The 12,538-nt window shown below is 58.4% G+C and overlaps 1 protein-coding gene across 1 annotated transcript; it reads right to left on the reverse strand.

The window, feature by feature from the left end:
- Positions 1–5,179: 5,179 nt before the first annotated feature.
- Positions 5,180–6,589, reverse strand: NEUROD2 (neuronal differentiation 2; the record flags this gene model as incomplete). Its single annotated transcript, XM_084237579.1, has 1 exon — positions 5,180–6,589. The coding sequence occupies exon 1, from the start codon at positions 6,320–6,322 to the stop codon at positions 5,180–5,182; it is 1,143 nt and encodes a 380-aa protein (XP_084093705.1). The 5' UTR covers positions 6,323–6,589.
- Positions 6,590–12,538: the final 5,949 nt, after the last annotated feature.

Consider the following 12,538-nt stretch of genomic DNA (forward strand, 5'->3'; position numbering starts at 1 on the left):
CCCTCTCACCTCCGACCTGCAAGCCCAGCGTTGGCTTTGCTTTCTCCTGCTGGCATCCCTGGCGGGGAGGGGAGGAGATGACAAACAGGCTGCCCCCACCCCGTGCTTCAGGAGGAGAAAGTTTCAGGAAGCAGCGCAGCCCTCCTGGGGTGAGGCCCCTTCCTACCACTTCCCACCCAGGGCAACTCTGTCCAGCATTTTGAAAGATACAGGACAGGAGGGCAGGAGCTGCTCCGGGATTTGGAAGCAGAGCAGACTTTCAAGGTCCGGGTCACCACCTCCCCTCTGGGCCTGTGACCAACGCCTGAGCACTCCAGCCCGAGAAAGATAAAAGAGTGACAGCGTCTAGGACTGTGGCTGGGATGTCTGTTTTGAAAGCTGCCTGCCCCTCCTCCATTTCTCCTCAGAGGGCAGGGAGCCTCTCCGGTGCCGCTCTGGGAAGAATCCTGTTGTCACCAGGAGGGACTTGGGAGTAGAGGTGAAGTCAAGGCTGGTCTTTCTTCCCACCTTCCTTGAAAACTAACCTGTGGTATTTAGAACTATCTTTCAGCCTCAACGCTTCTTCAAACCAACAAAATCCTCCAAGGAGCAAGCAACTTCGGGCTAAAGATTCTGGGGAAGAGGAGGAAGCAAAGGCTGCACGAGTGGGAACGAAATGTCTGACCTCTGTGGGGAACAGTGCCGCCTCCACGGGCTTGGGGATTTGCCCATAAAAGGGAAAAGGAGAGAAGCGGGCACGACCCACTGGAGTCACTGGAATGTTCATGGGACTCAGTTTCCCTGGGTTGTACCGAATGGTTTGTTGGGCTGCTTCTCTGGGTGATGACATCAGAGTTGGTGGTGCCCTGGAGGCTGACTGGGTGGCGTGTGCACCATCCGGGTCATGACAAGAATGGGGTCAAACAGAGCAGGGGAACAGGAACAACTTTTCCTCCCTTCCACTCCCCATGGACCAATGGCCTGGGCTCTGAGACAGCTCTGTTTCCCTGTCATTTTCAAATGCTGGCCTTGGGATGGGGGATATAAAATCACAGGAAGTCACTGTCCCAGTCGATCTGACTCTAACAGCCGCCCAGGGACTGAGTGGAGTGCTTGGAGCGCCTGCAGTTCAGGCTGGGGCAGGGAGGTGGTCTACTCTGGAAATTCTCCACTTGCCCCTTCTCCTTCCCAACTGCTCTGGGCCTTTTTATTACCCTCCCCCCACACACTCCTCCTGGTTCTGGGGCTTCTATCTGTGTGTGCACGAGCAGGAGAGTAAATGGGGAAAAAAAAGACCTGCTAGGGGGAGTTTGGGGTTGAGTGTCCACATGCATCTTCTTCTCCTGCTCACTTCACCATCTCACTGGGGAAGTTGAGTGTTGGGCAGAGGGTGATGGAAAGATGGAGGCAACCAGAGTGCAGGGAATGTGGGGGGAGGGTCAGGAATTCGGAAAGAGCAACTCACTTGGATGCCTGATTCTCAAGAAGAAGAGCTAGGGGTCCCCAACCCAAAAGGAACCTAGGTGTCCCAGGCCACCCAAGGTGACCAAACAAGTGGTGACTCAAAAATTATCAATTTTTGAAAGGGGCTGGAATCCAGCTTCAAAAACAGAATCTAGCCATGTAGAGTAGCCAGAGAGCAAAGCCCGGGAGTCTGCGATCTGGTGGGGGAGCTACATGGAGGGGTCTTTTGCTTCAGGTTGAACCATCTAGATGCCACAGGACTCCAAAGCAGGTGCTGGGACCCCTGCTGAGTGGGAGAGAAGCCAGAATAACCTTGATCCCAGGGTCGGATAAGAATCAGGCCTCAGAATGGGGCCAGAGTTTCTTTTCTCTCCAGTTGCCTCTGCCAGGCCTTGCTGCATGCTGTGTGCAGACTAGACTTCTTATTTGGGTCTGGGATGGGCACCTTGTTCCAAACTCTGTGCAAGAAGTGGGAGAGAAGAAACGTGGGTCAGCTCCTTTCTCCCAAGAGGAGTGGTGATCTTGAGGTCTATAAAACCTCTTTAGACCAGCAGGGCAAATTCTGGGGTAAAAGGGCCCAGTTTTTAATTTCACTCTAGGGAGGCGATCCTATGAGAATTTCAGAGAAAGCGATGAAATTTTGAAAGGATTCCAGCGGAATCTCCGAAAATCGTGGGAGAATTCTGCCCAGAATTCTGGCAGGGCGCTGGGAAGAGCCTCTGGCGGACTGCGCTCCCCCTGGCCGGGAACGGGCCGCCTCCCTCGGCGGCCCAAAGCGCCAGGCTGGAGGAGAGTCAGCACCCGGGAGCGGATAGCTCCCGGCCCCCGCCCGGCTCCGCCCGCCGCCGTCCTAGGGTGGAGGAGCAGGGCATTGTCTCCACCGGGGAAACGGAAAGCGTTTGAGATTGGTCATTTAGGGAAGCCGCTGAGCTGAAAGTCAGACAGAATAATCAGAATAATCAGCTGAAAGTCAGACAGAACCCCCTTTCGCATTTAGAGCTTCCTTTTTCAATTGCTTTCCCGTCCTGCTTTTGTCATTTTGAGGTCTCGGATCCAACCTTTAAAAGCCTTAGCACTCCTGACCTCAAGCCCGAAACCCGACGCGACCACCCGCCTTTCATGCTTAAAATGAGCAACAGTGTTTTCGAAAATAATTAAGTAAGCAGCATCAGAAACACCCTAGTCCTGGAATTTCTAAGTGTGTTCAGACTTTAGGATGGGGGCCTTTGGGACTCAGATGCCTCTCCAAATGGGCACTGGAGTCTGGGGTGGGGGTGGGGTGGGAGGGAGGTGGGGGATCGTTTCAGGGAAGTCAGTTCAGAAATACCTCTGCCCCTGCAGGTCCGAGAAAGAATTGTGAGGCTACCTTGTCTAAAATAAGGGCGAGGCTTGGCAGGACAGACTCTTTTGAGGTGCCCTTCCACGCCTCCCCAGATTAAAAGGCTCCCTCTGTCTGGAGGTGTACCTGGCAGGAAGGAGGCCGTCCAAGGGTGGACCAGGGTGGTTCTGCTGTCCTGTCAGGAGAAGCTCCTGGTCATGTCATCGCCACTCTACCAGGTGGGTGCCTAGACTCAGGCCCCCTCAGCGGGCTCTCCCTCCAAGCTCATTTAACATCCCTGCAAATTTCAACATTCCTGAACATTTGTATTTCATCTTCATTGCTATAATTTTTAAATTAAAATGTCCCCGTTCGGCTCAGAGGGTATTCTCTTTATCTCTACATGCTCGTTTCCGGCAACAGTAGGCAGAAGGTTGCAAAATGACCCCCATCTCCCAACTTGGTCATTTCTCAGCGGTGAAAAGTTATTTTGTTTTCAAAGGAGGCGCATGTGCATGTTTGGGAAGTGAAGGAGTGTGAGGTTAGTGCATTGCTTTATGCTGGGGGCGTGTGTGGTTCTGTGCACGGTCTGGGAGGGGCAGCCAGTGTAGCTGTTTTTGGGTGCCCAGTGGGGGTGTGTGAGGAGTTTGTAAGGTGGGAATCCCACCTAGGAACACCCAGAGCCCCTCTGCCTGGCCTCTCTTGACTCTGTTTCTCCATCCTCCCGAGCCCCAGCTCAATCCCCCGAATGAAAAGAGGCCACCGTGAGAAACCGGGTCCAGCTTTGCATCTCATTTACATAAATATTTATTAATCGTCATTAAACTGAACAGAAACACGCAATGCACTTCGGGTGTCCGACGGGAGTTCCATCTTCGCTACAAGAGGAAGGTAAAATTGCGTGTGAGTGTGTGGGTGAGTGTGTGGGTGTGTCGCCTGTGGGTTTGCATTTTTGCATCCTGTGTTTAGATGCCTGATCTCCTGCCTCTGGTGGGGAGAAGTTCTCCTTTCGCCCCCTTTTGGGGAAACCTCAGAAGGAGCCCTCCACCCTCTCCTGCCCACCTGCCAGCTGGAGCCAAGAGGACACCTCGGACAAAACCCCCCTCTCCAACCACCGGAAATCGCCGGGCGCCCGGCGCCCTCCGAGGCACAGTGGGACCGGGGCGGGGCTGCCCCCCGGCCTCTGCCTCCACCCTCACCCCCAGTGGGGAGAGAGGTGCCCGCGGGGCGGGGGGCGGGGCGGCGCACTCTCCTCCCCCGGCCCCCCGGCCGCCCGCGCCGGGCCTGCGTGTGCGTGCGGTGTGGTGTGCGTGTGTGTCTCTCATGCAAACCCTCCCTCCCAAACCGACCCCCCCAACAGTTTGCCATTCCATACAAATTTGGAAACAGGTTTTTAAAAAACAGCATGACGCACAACGGGGACGGGGCGGGGGAGGGCAGTGGCACTGGGGCCCCAAATCTCCGAGTCACTGATTGTAAGAACCTGGGGAGGGGAGGGGGCGGCGCCGGCCCCCACTTCACCAAAGTGCACAAATCCGCGCTTGGGCGGCGCGGCCCGCGGGCCGGGAGGGGCTTCCCGGGGCCGGGCCGGGCCGCTAGGCTCAGTCAGAACCTCCTTGCATAGATATTTGTGTCTTTTTATTATTGGTAGTAGTATTTTTTTTTTTTTGCCTTTTATTGCTTCTAAAAGTTCTTACTGTGTTTTCTCTCTGATCCGGACTCTGCGTTCGGCCTCCGTTGCCTCTTAGCTTTTTTTTTTTTTTTGTATGTTTGTTTGTTTTAAAAAAGGAAAAGGGAAAAAAACGGATTCTAGTTACAAATTGTCTTGGCCTCTCTCTTTCCTCTCAATTCACATTCCCTCCCGCCAAAATTAAAATCACAAAACGCTGAGATTAGGGGTTGGGGGTGAGGGCGTTGGGGTCCAGGCTGGGGCTCCTGACTTCCGCCCACTTCAAAAAAGAGGGGGCGCCCGACTCTTTTCTGCCCCCCGGCAGCTCGGGGTCTATTTCAGAAATAATAATAATGAGGGGGGAAACCGTATTCCACAGCTCAGCTGCCCTTCGCACACGCCTTTGGACCTGCAGGGCGGAAGGGGAGGCAGAAACCGAAGTGTAGGGAATCGGAACGGGGCCTCCAGGGAGTGCCCAAAGAGGGATCCCTGGAGAAGTATTCCCTGGGAAGAGGAGGAGGAAACCCCTTGGGGAGAGAGAAGGCGAGTCCCCAGGGGGAAACGAGGCCCCTGGGACGGGCCACCCACAGGTAAAAGGTTCGTACTGCCCCGGAGAGTGGCAGGACCGGCGGCCCGCTCCCCGCGCCCGGCGCCCGGGTAGGTGGGGGTGTCCCTGCGCTCGGGGGTGGGGACTGGGGGCAGGGGTGCGGGCAAAGGCAAAAGAAAAAGGAAGGGGCGGGCACGAGGTCTCAGTTATGGAAAAACGCGTTGAGCTCCTCGTACATGGGGCCCCGGTCGTGGTGAAGGTGCATATCGTAAGACAAGAGATTCTCCGAGTGGACGCCCCCGCGCACAGCCGACGAGCCGAAGACCAGCCCGTGGCCCGCGGGCCGCGAGCCGGGCAGCGCCGAGTAGTGCATAGAGTAATGGTAGCTCTTCTCGTGGTCGGGCGACGAGTCCTGCTTGAGCGAGAAGTTGCCATTGAGACAGAGCGGGGGGCTGAGCGGGCCCTCGTACTCGGAGCTGTTGTAGTCCGGGCTCGCGCCGCCGCCGCCCGCCGCCGCATACAGCGTCTCGTAGGCGGCGCAGTAGCCGTGGGTCCGCAGGGCGTGCGCCGCGCCGCCGCCCAGGCCGCCCGCCGCCTGGCACTGTGCGCCCGCCAGGCGCGAGCACGGGTACGGGTAGGGGTGCATGGCGAACGGGCCGCCCGAGCCGTGGAAGCGGCCGGTGCCGTCGGCGCCCTGCTCCGTGAGGAAGTTGCGCGAGTTGAGCTGCAGGCAGCCGGCCACCAGGTTGGTGGTGGGCTGCGACAGACCTTTGCACAGCGTCTGCACGTAGGACACCAGGTCGGGCCGTTTGCCCGAGCGCAGGATCTCCGAGAGCGCCCAGATGTAGTTCTTGGCCAGGCGCAGCGTCTCGATCTTGGACAGCTTCTGCGTCTTGGAGTAGCAGGGCACCACCTTCCGCAGGTTGTCCAGCGCCGCGTTCAGGTCGTGCATGCGGTTGCGCTCCCGCGCGTTCGCCTTCTGCCGCCGCAGCTTGGAGCGCTCCAGGCGCGCCTTGGTCATCTTGCGCTTCTTGGGCCCGCGCTTCTTGGGCCGCTCGCCCTCGGCCTCGTCCAGCCCTTCCTCCTCCTCCTCTTCTTCCTCCTCCTCGCCCCCCAGCTCGCCTTCCTCCTTGACCTCGGCCAGCGCGGCCTCCGGTACCTCGTCTGCGCGGAGAGGGACGGGCTTGGCGGCCCGGGCGGGCCCGGGAGCCCCCGGCCCGGGCGCAGGCGGCGGCGGCGCGTCGCCCTTGTCGCTCCTCGGCTCGTCGTCGTCGCCGTCGCCCCAGCTGGCGAACTTGGGCACGTCCGAGAGGAGACCGGGCTCGCTGAACAGGCGGGTCAGCATGGTGCCTGGGGGCGCCCCGCGGGGCGGGAAGGGGAGACAGCACAGGGTGAGGGGCGTGCTGGGGGCGCGCCGACCCCCCCGACCCGCCTCCACCCCCACCGGGGCCGGCGCGGGCTCCCGCCTGGGGGGCCCCGGGTGCGCACCTCCTCCGCGCGCCCCGCCCCGAGCCGGCCCAGCCCTGCCCGCCGCCCGCCCGGAACCTCGGCCCAGGCCCGCTCCCCGGCGCTGGGCCCCGGCTCCGCCCCTCGCCCGGGTGAGGGGCCGCTCCCCTCGCCCGGGTCTTCTCGGGGTCAGGGCAGGGGCCGAGCGGGGACTTCGGGGAAAGACATCCTCGCTGGGGGAGGCAGCGCCCCGGCCCCGAAGCCCGTGCTCGCCCGCGGTGGAGGAGCCGGGGCGCGGCGGGTGGAGACACCGCCGCGCTCGCGACTCCGCCGGCCCCGGCGCCCCGGCCCCGCGCCCCACCCCCCCGCGGCCCGCACCCCCGCGCTCCCTAATCCAATTTGCAACTTGGCCGCGCGCCGCCCTCGGCTCGGCCCCCACCCCCGCAGCCCCAATTCCAGAGGCGGGAGGATCGTCTCCTCGAGCCGCTGCGTCCCCGGCTCCCGGGGCCGGCCTGGGGAGGCGAGGACGGAGGAGCCCGGGCGCGGGGAGGAGACGGAGGGAGCGAGCCGCGTCCGTGTCCCCTGTGGTCAGAGACCTCCCGCTCCCCTTCGGATGGCCGCCCTCCTGCGGGGCTCTTCGGATCTCGTTGTATTTCGGGATTAATGGGGGAAAATCGAAATTTGTTTGTTCGCGTCTCTCTTTTTCGGTGGTGGGGAAAGGTCGCAGGTACCCCCGGGATAACCCTGGGGCGATCCCCATCGAGCCTCCTCACAGCCCCCCGCCCCCCAGGATCCTGCCTGTTCCTCCCCAGCCCATCGCACGCAGAGACACCTCCCTCCGCAGCCCCTGGAGCTGCAGCCCCTAAGGGAGCGGGAATCCGGGGTGTCTCCGATGCCCACCCCGCGAGGGGTCATCGTCCCAAGAAAGGGGGATTTGGGAACCCTCGTGTCTGCCGAAGCCCCCCACCCCCCAACCGGCAGGTCCGACCTAGCTGCCTTTCGGACAACTTACCTCGGAGAGGAGTCAAGGGGAGAGGGGAGGGGAGGGGGGGGAGGGGGGCAAGAGAGAGAGGGGGGAGAAAAGGAATCTTCTCGCTTATTTCATTGTTCCCCCATCTTCAGGGAGCGGGGGCAGCGGCTCCTCAAGGCGGCGGGCGCCGGCGTCTTCAGAGCGCCATGCGAACCGCGGAGCGAGTGTGGCATCTCTACCAGGCGGGGTACCAGCCTCTATGCCAGGCCATATGGGCTTGGCACGTCACGGGCAGCAGCTATCACATGAGAGACGGTGATTGGCATGCGTCTGCATTGGGGGAGAGCCGGCTCCCCCGGGACCCGCCGCCATCTGTCACTCTCTACTCCAAAAAAAAAAATTAAATAAATAAAGGAAATAAATAAATATCTCTGCCGCCCTCCCCTCCCCGCCCAACGCAGGGAAAGCAGGGATTGAGAGGGAGATGGGAGGAGTTGCCCCCCTTGGATATAGAACCCCCCACATGGGAACAATGGGGTGGCAAGACTGGAAATTGGAGGTTTGGGGTGGCCCCCAAATTCTGTGCTTCCTCCAGGGTCCTGCTCTGTCCATTTTCTCCCTCGCAGTCCCCCAAAGCTGGGTCAGGGACCAGACCCTCAGGTCTGGAGAAGGGACCTCTATGCTTGCCCCCACTCCCCAGGAGGGTCCCCTCAGCCACAAAGGGACAGCTGAGGCCCCCTCCCAGGATGGGCATGAGGGAAGTCCCTGGCCCAAGCCCCATAGGTAGATGTTGGCACCATGCCATCCCTCATCCCTGTCTGCCCCTCCCCCACCCACCCTCACGCACACACAACATATGTGGCTGAACGAAATTCAAACCAAGGGAAAGACAGAGAAAAGGAAAGATTTGCCTGGATGTCTGTGCCTCTGCATGGGCGTGTGCGTCTGTGGGGACATGTGTGTATCTGTGGAGTCAGTTGATGGGAATATTTCCATGGGTGTTTGGGGCATCTGTATGTTGGGGTGGGGTGGAGAGAAACCCCTGGAATGAGGCTCTGCACCCATCATCTGGGGGTGGGTTTCAGTCTGGTTTCCTAACCCAGAGACCTCACACTCCCTCATCCCCCATCCTTGCCCCCCTTGGACAAGTGACTGTCCCAGGCCCACCTGGGCTTTCTTGCCTCTCTGTCTTGCTTATTTGAGGGAGGAGGAAGGGACTGGGCTGGGAATTGCCTGAAGTTCCTGGATGAAACTCCAGCATTCTCCTCCCCCTGCAAAAAATACTGAAAACACTGCCACGCAATCCAACAGTCCTGGGAGTGCGCAAGGGGCGGGGGGGGGGGGTGTCAGGCAGGAGTCTGGATAAGAGAGGTAGGAATTGCTGTTTTATCTTAACAGCTCACCTTTCCACCCTTTCACTGGGTCAGGCAGATGCAAATGGCACAGGTTAGGGGAGTTAACTTTAGAAACACACACACACACTCACAAACACACACCTGTTCCTCACCCTGTGGTGTAGAAAATGGATACACATCTACTCAGATAGATACATCAGCTACCTGTGTGTGAGTGTCATCACAGCCAGGTGAGACCCTTGCTCACACCCTTCTTGGGCCATTTGTGCGTTTTCAAACCTGTATTTCCTGTCTTCCTCACTGCCGGCTGACTTATGCACAGGTATCTTCCTGCACACCTTAACACACGCACATGTTGATGTCAGCCTGTCAGCCGTGTGTCAAGCCCTGCGGTGGAGCAGAGATCAGCTTCACCCTCAATCTGGTCAGAGCCAGTTTCTCTCCCTCTCAAGCCTCCAGGGGGGGGCCTTGAGCGGCTGAGACATGGAGTTGATGCCTGGTAGAATGATCAAGGTTCTATAAGGAGAGACACACAATGTCCAGGAGACCTTGGGGAAGGATGGTGCTGTCTGAGCTTCTCAGAGATGCTTGGCCAGGGACTACCAGGGGCCCCTAAAAACACAGCCCCACCCCGTCCTTTCAGAGAGGCCCACAGAGGGTAACAGATGCCTGGGAACATACATGTGGACAGCAGAACCGGGTCTAAAGCCAGGAGCTTTTCTCCCAGCCCAGCATTCCTAGAACGCCACAATCTATCCCCATGGTCTCCATGAATGACCCTCCATTGGGATCCTGGGTCTGGGGAGGTAGCATCCCACCAATGGGTGGGATGTTTTGGGGTGTTTGGGGCCTGGCAGAGAGAGAATGGCCTTGAGCCTCAGGGAGGACAAGCCTCAGGTGGGACAGAGACTCAGGCGAGCTGGCGGACCCTCTCTAACTTTGAGCACAGCCTCAAAGGCCTTACTGTTCCTTTACTGAGGGTGGGGTCTTCTATCATGTCGCATGGACCTTCTCCTTGAGCCCTCATGGTGTTTTGGATACATGCATATCCATTTTTTAGCTTTAAAGCATGCCAAATGCTTTATAGCAAGTTACAGAATGGTTCTCAGTCTCAATTTCCCCATCTGTAAAATGGGGACAATTGTGCTATACCTCAGGGAGCTGTTGATGGTACTAAATGGGAAAACATATATAACCAGTTTAGCACACACAGGGCCTTCAATAAATGCCAGTTCTTCTTTTTTTTTAATGAAAGCACTTTGTAAATATGAATGTATTTATCATATTAATTCTTCCCCCCTCCCCCCAACATACACACATATTCAGAAGGCTTTGTCCATAGAGGAAAAGTTTTTGTTACAGTATTGGGTGAATGAACAGGTGAGTAAGTGAATAAAGGCTCCCTTGGGGGAGAAAACTGCCCCTTGCCCTCTCCATTAGACATAGAAAGCCAGCTAGGACCACACGGGTCTAACAGGCCCCTCCCAGCTACAGGCCTAGGCAGAGGCTTGCTTAGAACTGGGGAGCTCTTAGAAAGCCCCTCCTTCCCTCCCGGTCTCTGTCAGGAATGACCTCAGCTCCCCGGGCCCCAGAAGCCCCCCTCAGTCCTCCAAGAGAAGGAGTTCTGAGGGGTGGAACTGGGGGCAGAGCTGGGGGGTATGGGAACTTCCTCCCTCTCAGTCTGTTTCCTGCCCTTGTCTTTTCTTCCTTCAGAAAAATGGAACAAGTTTTTCTCACTCGACACATTTCAACTTTTTTTTTTAGAAGATACAATAAAAAACAGGGGAAAATTGGAACAGAGGGAGGTGTGGGATGGGTCCGCCTCAGACATGGGCTTGAAAGAGGCGCAACACACGCCTGGCCACATACACACGAGCGGGCGTGAACACGCAGGGACATACATGCTCCTCTGTACACCCAGAGATGCAGTGACGGAGAGACAGAAAGAGCCAGAAATGGAAGGAAGGAGACGGAAGGAGAAGGACACCCAGAGATGCCATCTGTTCCTCCCCCTGGCATTGGGGGAAGGGAGTTGGTGAGGGGCCTAGTCCCCTCTGGGTCTGTGAAAGGGAAAGGGGAACAGTGGGCGCCTCAGTCAGGCCTGGACGATTCCCATTTCTGCTGCCCACCCCTATGGAGGGGGCTGGGAGCTGAGGGTCTGAGGTTCCCATGGAGACATAGCCCCATCCCAAGGGAGGCCACAGTCTGGGCACCTAAAATGGCTGCCTCAGAGGGGTGGCGGCCATTTTGTGTAAGCTTAGGTCCTGGGGTGTGGGGCAGGGGCTGAGGGGGGCTGAGAGTGTGAAGTGGAGGGGGAGGGAGAGGACAGGTCATTCCTGAGCGGTCTAGGGGAATCTTGTCAGGGGACAGGATGAATGTTCTATAAAACTGCTCATTACACCCCCTGCTCCACCAAAATAAACACCTACATACAGAAATCTGTAGGCTCCACTCCATCTGACACCCAGAAGGACACCTAGCCAGCTGCCACTACCGCCATGCCCCAAATACAAACGGTGGGGGGAGCGTGCTGAGGGAGACTTGCTTTCCCACCAAAGTGCTGGGCTGTGGGGAGCAGGTGGATTCGAACCCGGAGTCCACTCCCTGCTCTTAGGCATCCGGAATCCATCCTGGGGGCTCAGGGGGGCGGTGCTGAGATGGGCAGGCAGGTGAAGAATGAGGGCGGGAGCATGGTGAGCAGGGAGCAGGCTGTTCTCAGCTCCACCTCCAATTTGAGGGGAAAGGCAGGAATTTGGAGAACCTCTGAAGGCCTGTGCTCCTGGCATGAGCTGTGCTGGGGGTGGGGCAGGGAGGGGGCAGGCTGGCACTGCCCAGACGGCGCCTGTTTCATCCGTTCCGGATGCTCGAAGCTTCTTCCTGATGCATAAGAGCACCTGCCACCCCCTTCCCAGGCCCCCTGCCCCACCTCAAACCCAAAAGGACTTTGGAGGAGGAGGACCTGCGGCTTCTTCCTGGCTCTGGGGTGGGCACCTGCCCCGCTGCCCCCTCCCCCCGCCCGCCGCAGTGTTCTGGGGAGCGGCGGGCACGCCAGATGGCGTGGCTGAGAATGCGGCGACGTTGCCGGGAGGTGAGGGCTGGCACGGGTGATATGCGGCTGCGTGCCTTGTGGTGCCACCGGGAAGGGGGAGGAGGGGGGAGGACCAGTGAGGTGTAGCCCCCCTCCTCTGTGTTGACCTCCTGTCCTGACCTCTAGCTCAAGACCAGGATTGTCCTCCACTTCCGTTGCCTGCTCCCTGGACTCCCACTCTGGGCCTAGGCCCCACCCATAGGTGGGTGCCCATGAGTTCTGGTCAGCCTCTGTTGCATCCTTCCTACCCCCTCTTGCCCCAGACTGGGACAAAGGGCAATGGAGGAGACGCTGGTTTTATAGCAAAGCCGGAATTGTTTCCTTCCTCCAAAAGGGTAGTGACCTTTGCTTTATAACCTTTGACTTCTGGCTTCTGAGCCTATTTTTCTGGTAAGAGCTCCTTCCCTAATGGGTGCTGATCCCTGAGTCTCCCTTTGGTTAAGCCCATTCTCATTCCCCAACAAGATGTTTTCTGGATAGACACCTCCTCCTGGGAGCCTTCCAGGAGCTCCCTAGACAGGGCAGCTTCCGTACTTCCCACTCTTGGTTAGGAGGTTTTATTTACTTCGCTATTTCCCTGACTTGACCACAGTGGCTACTTGTTTTATATCTCAATAGTCCAGTGCCTCAAACAGGTTTTGGGCCTCCCTGGTGGTGCAGGCAGGGGTTAAAGTCTCAGTGCTATCAAGCTATCCCTAGCCA

The sequence above is a fragment of the Talpa europaea genome (assembly GCF_964194135.1).
Source record: "Talpa europaea genome assembly, chromosome: 7".
In the NCBI taxonomy this organism is placed as follows: domain Eukaryota; kingdom Metazoa; phylum Chordata; class Mammalia; order Eulipotyphla; family Talpidae; genus Talpa; species Talpa europaea.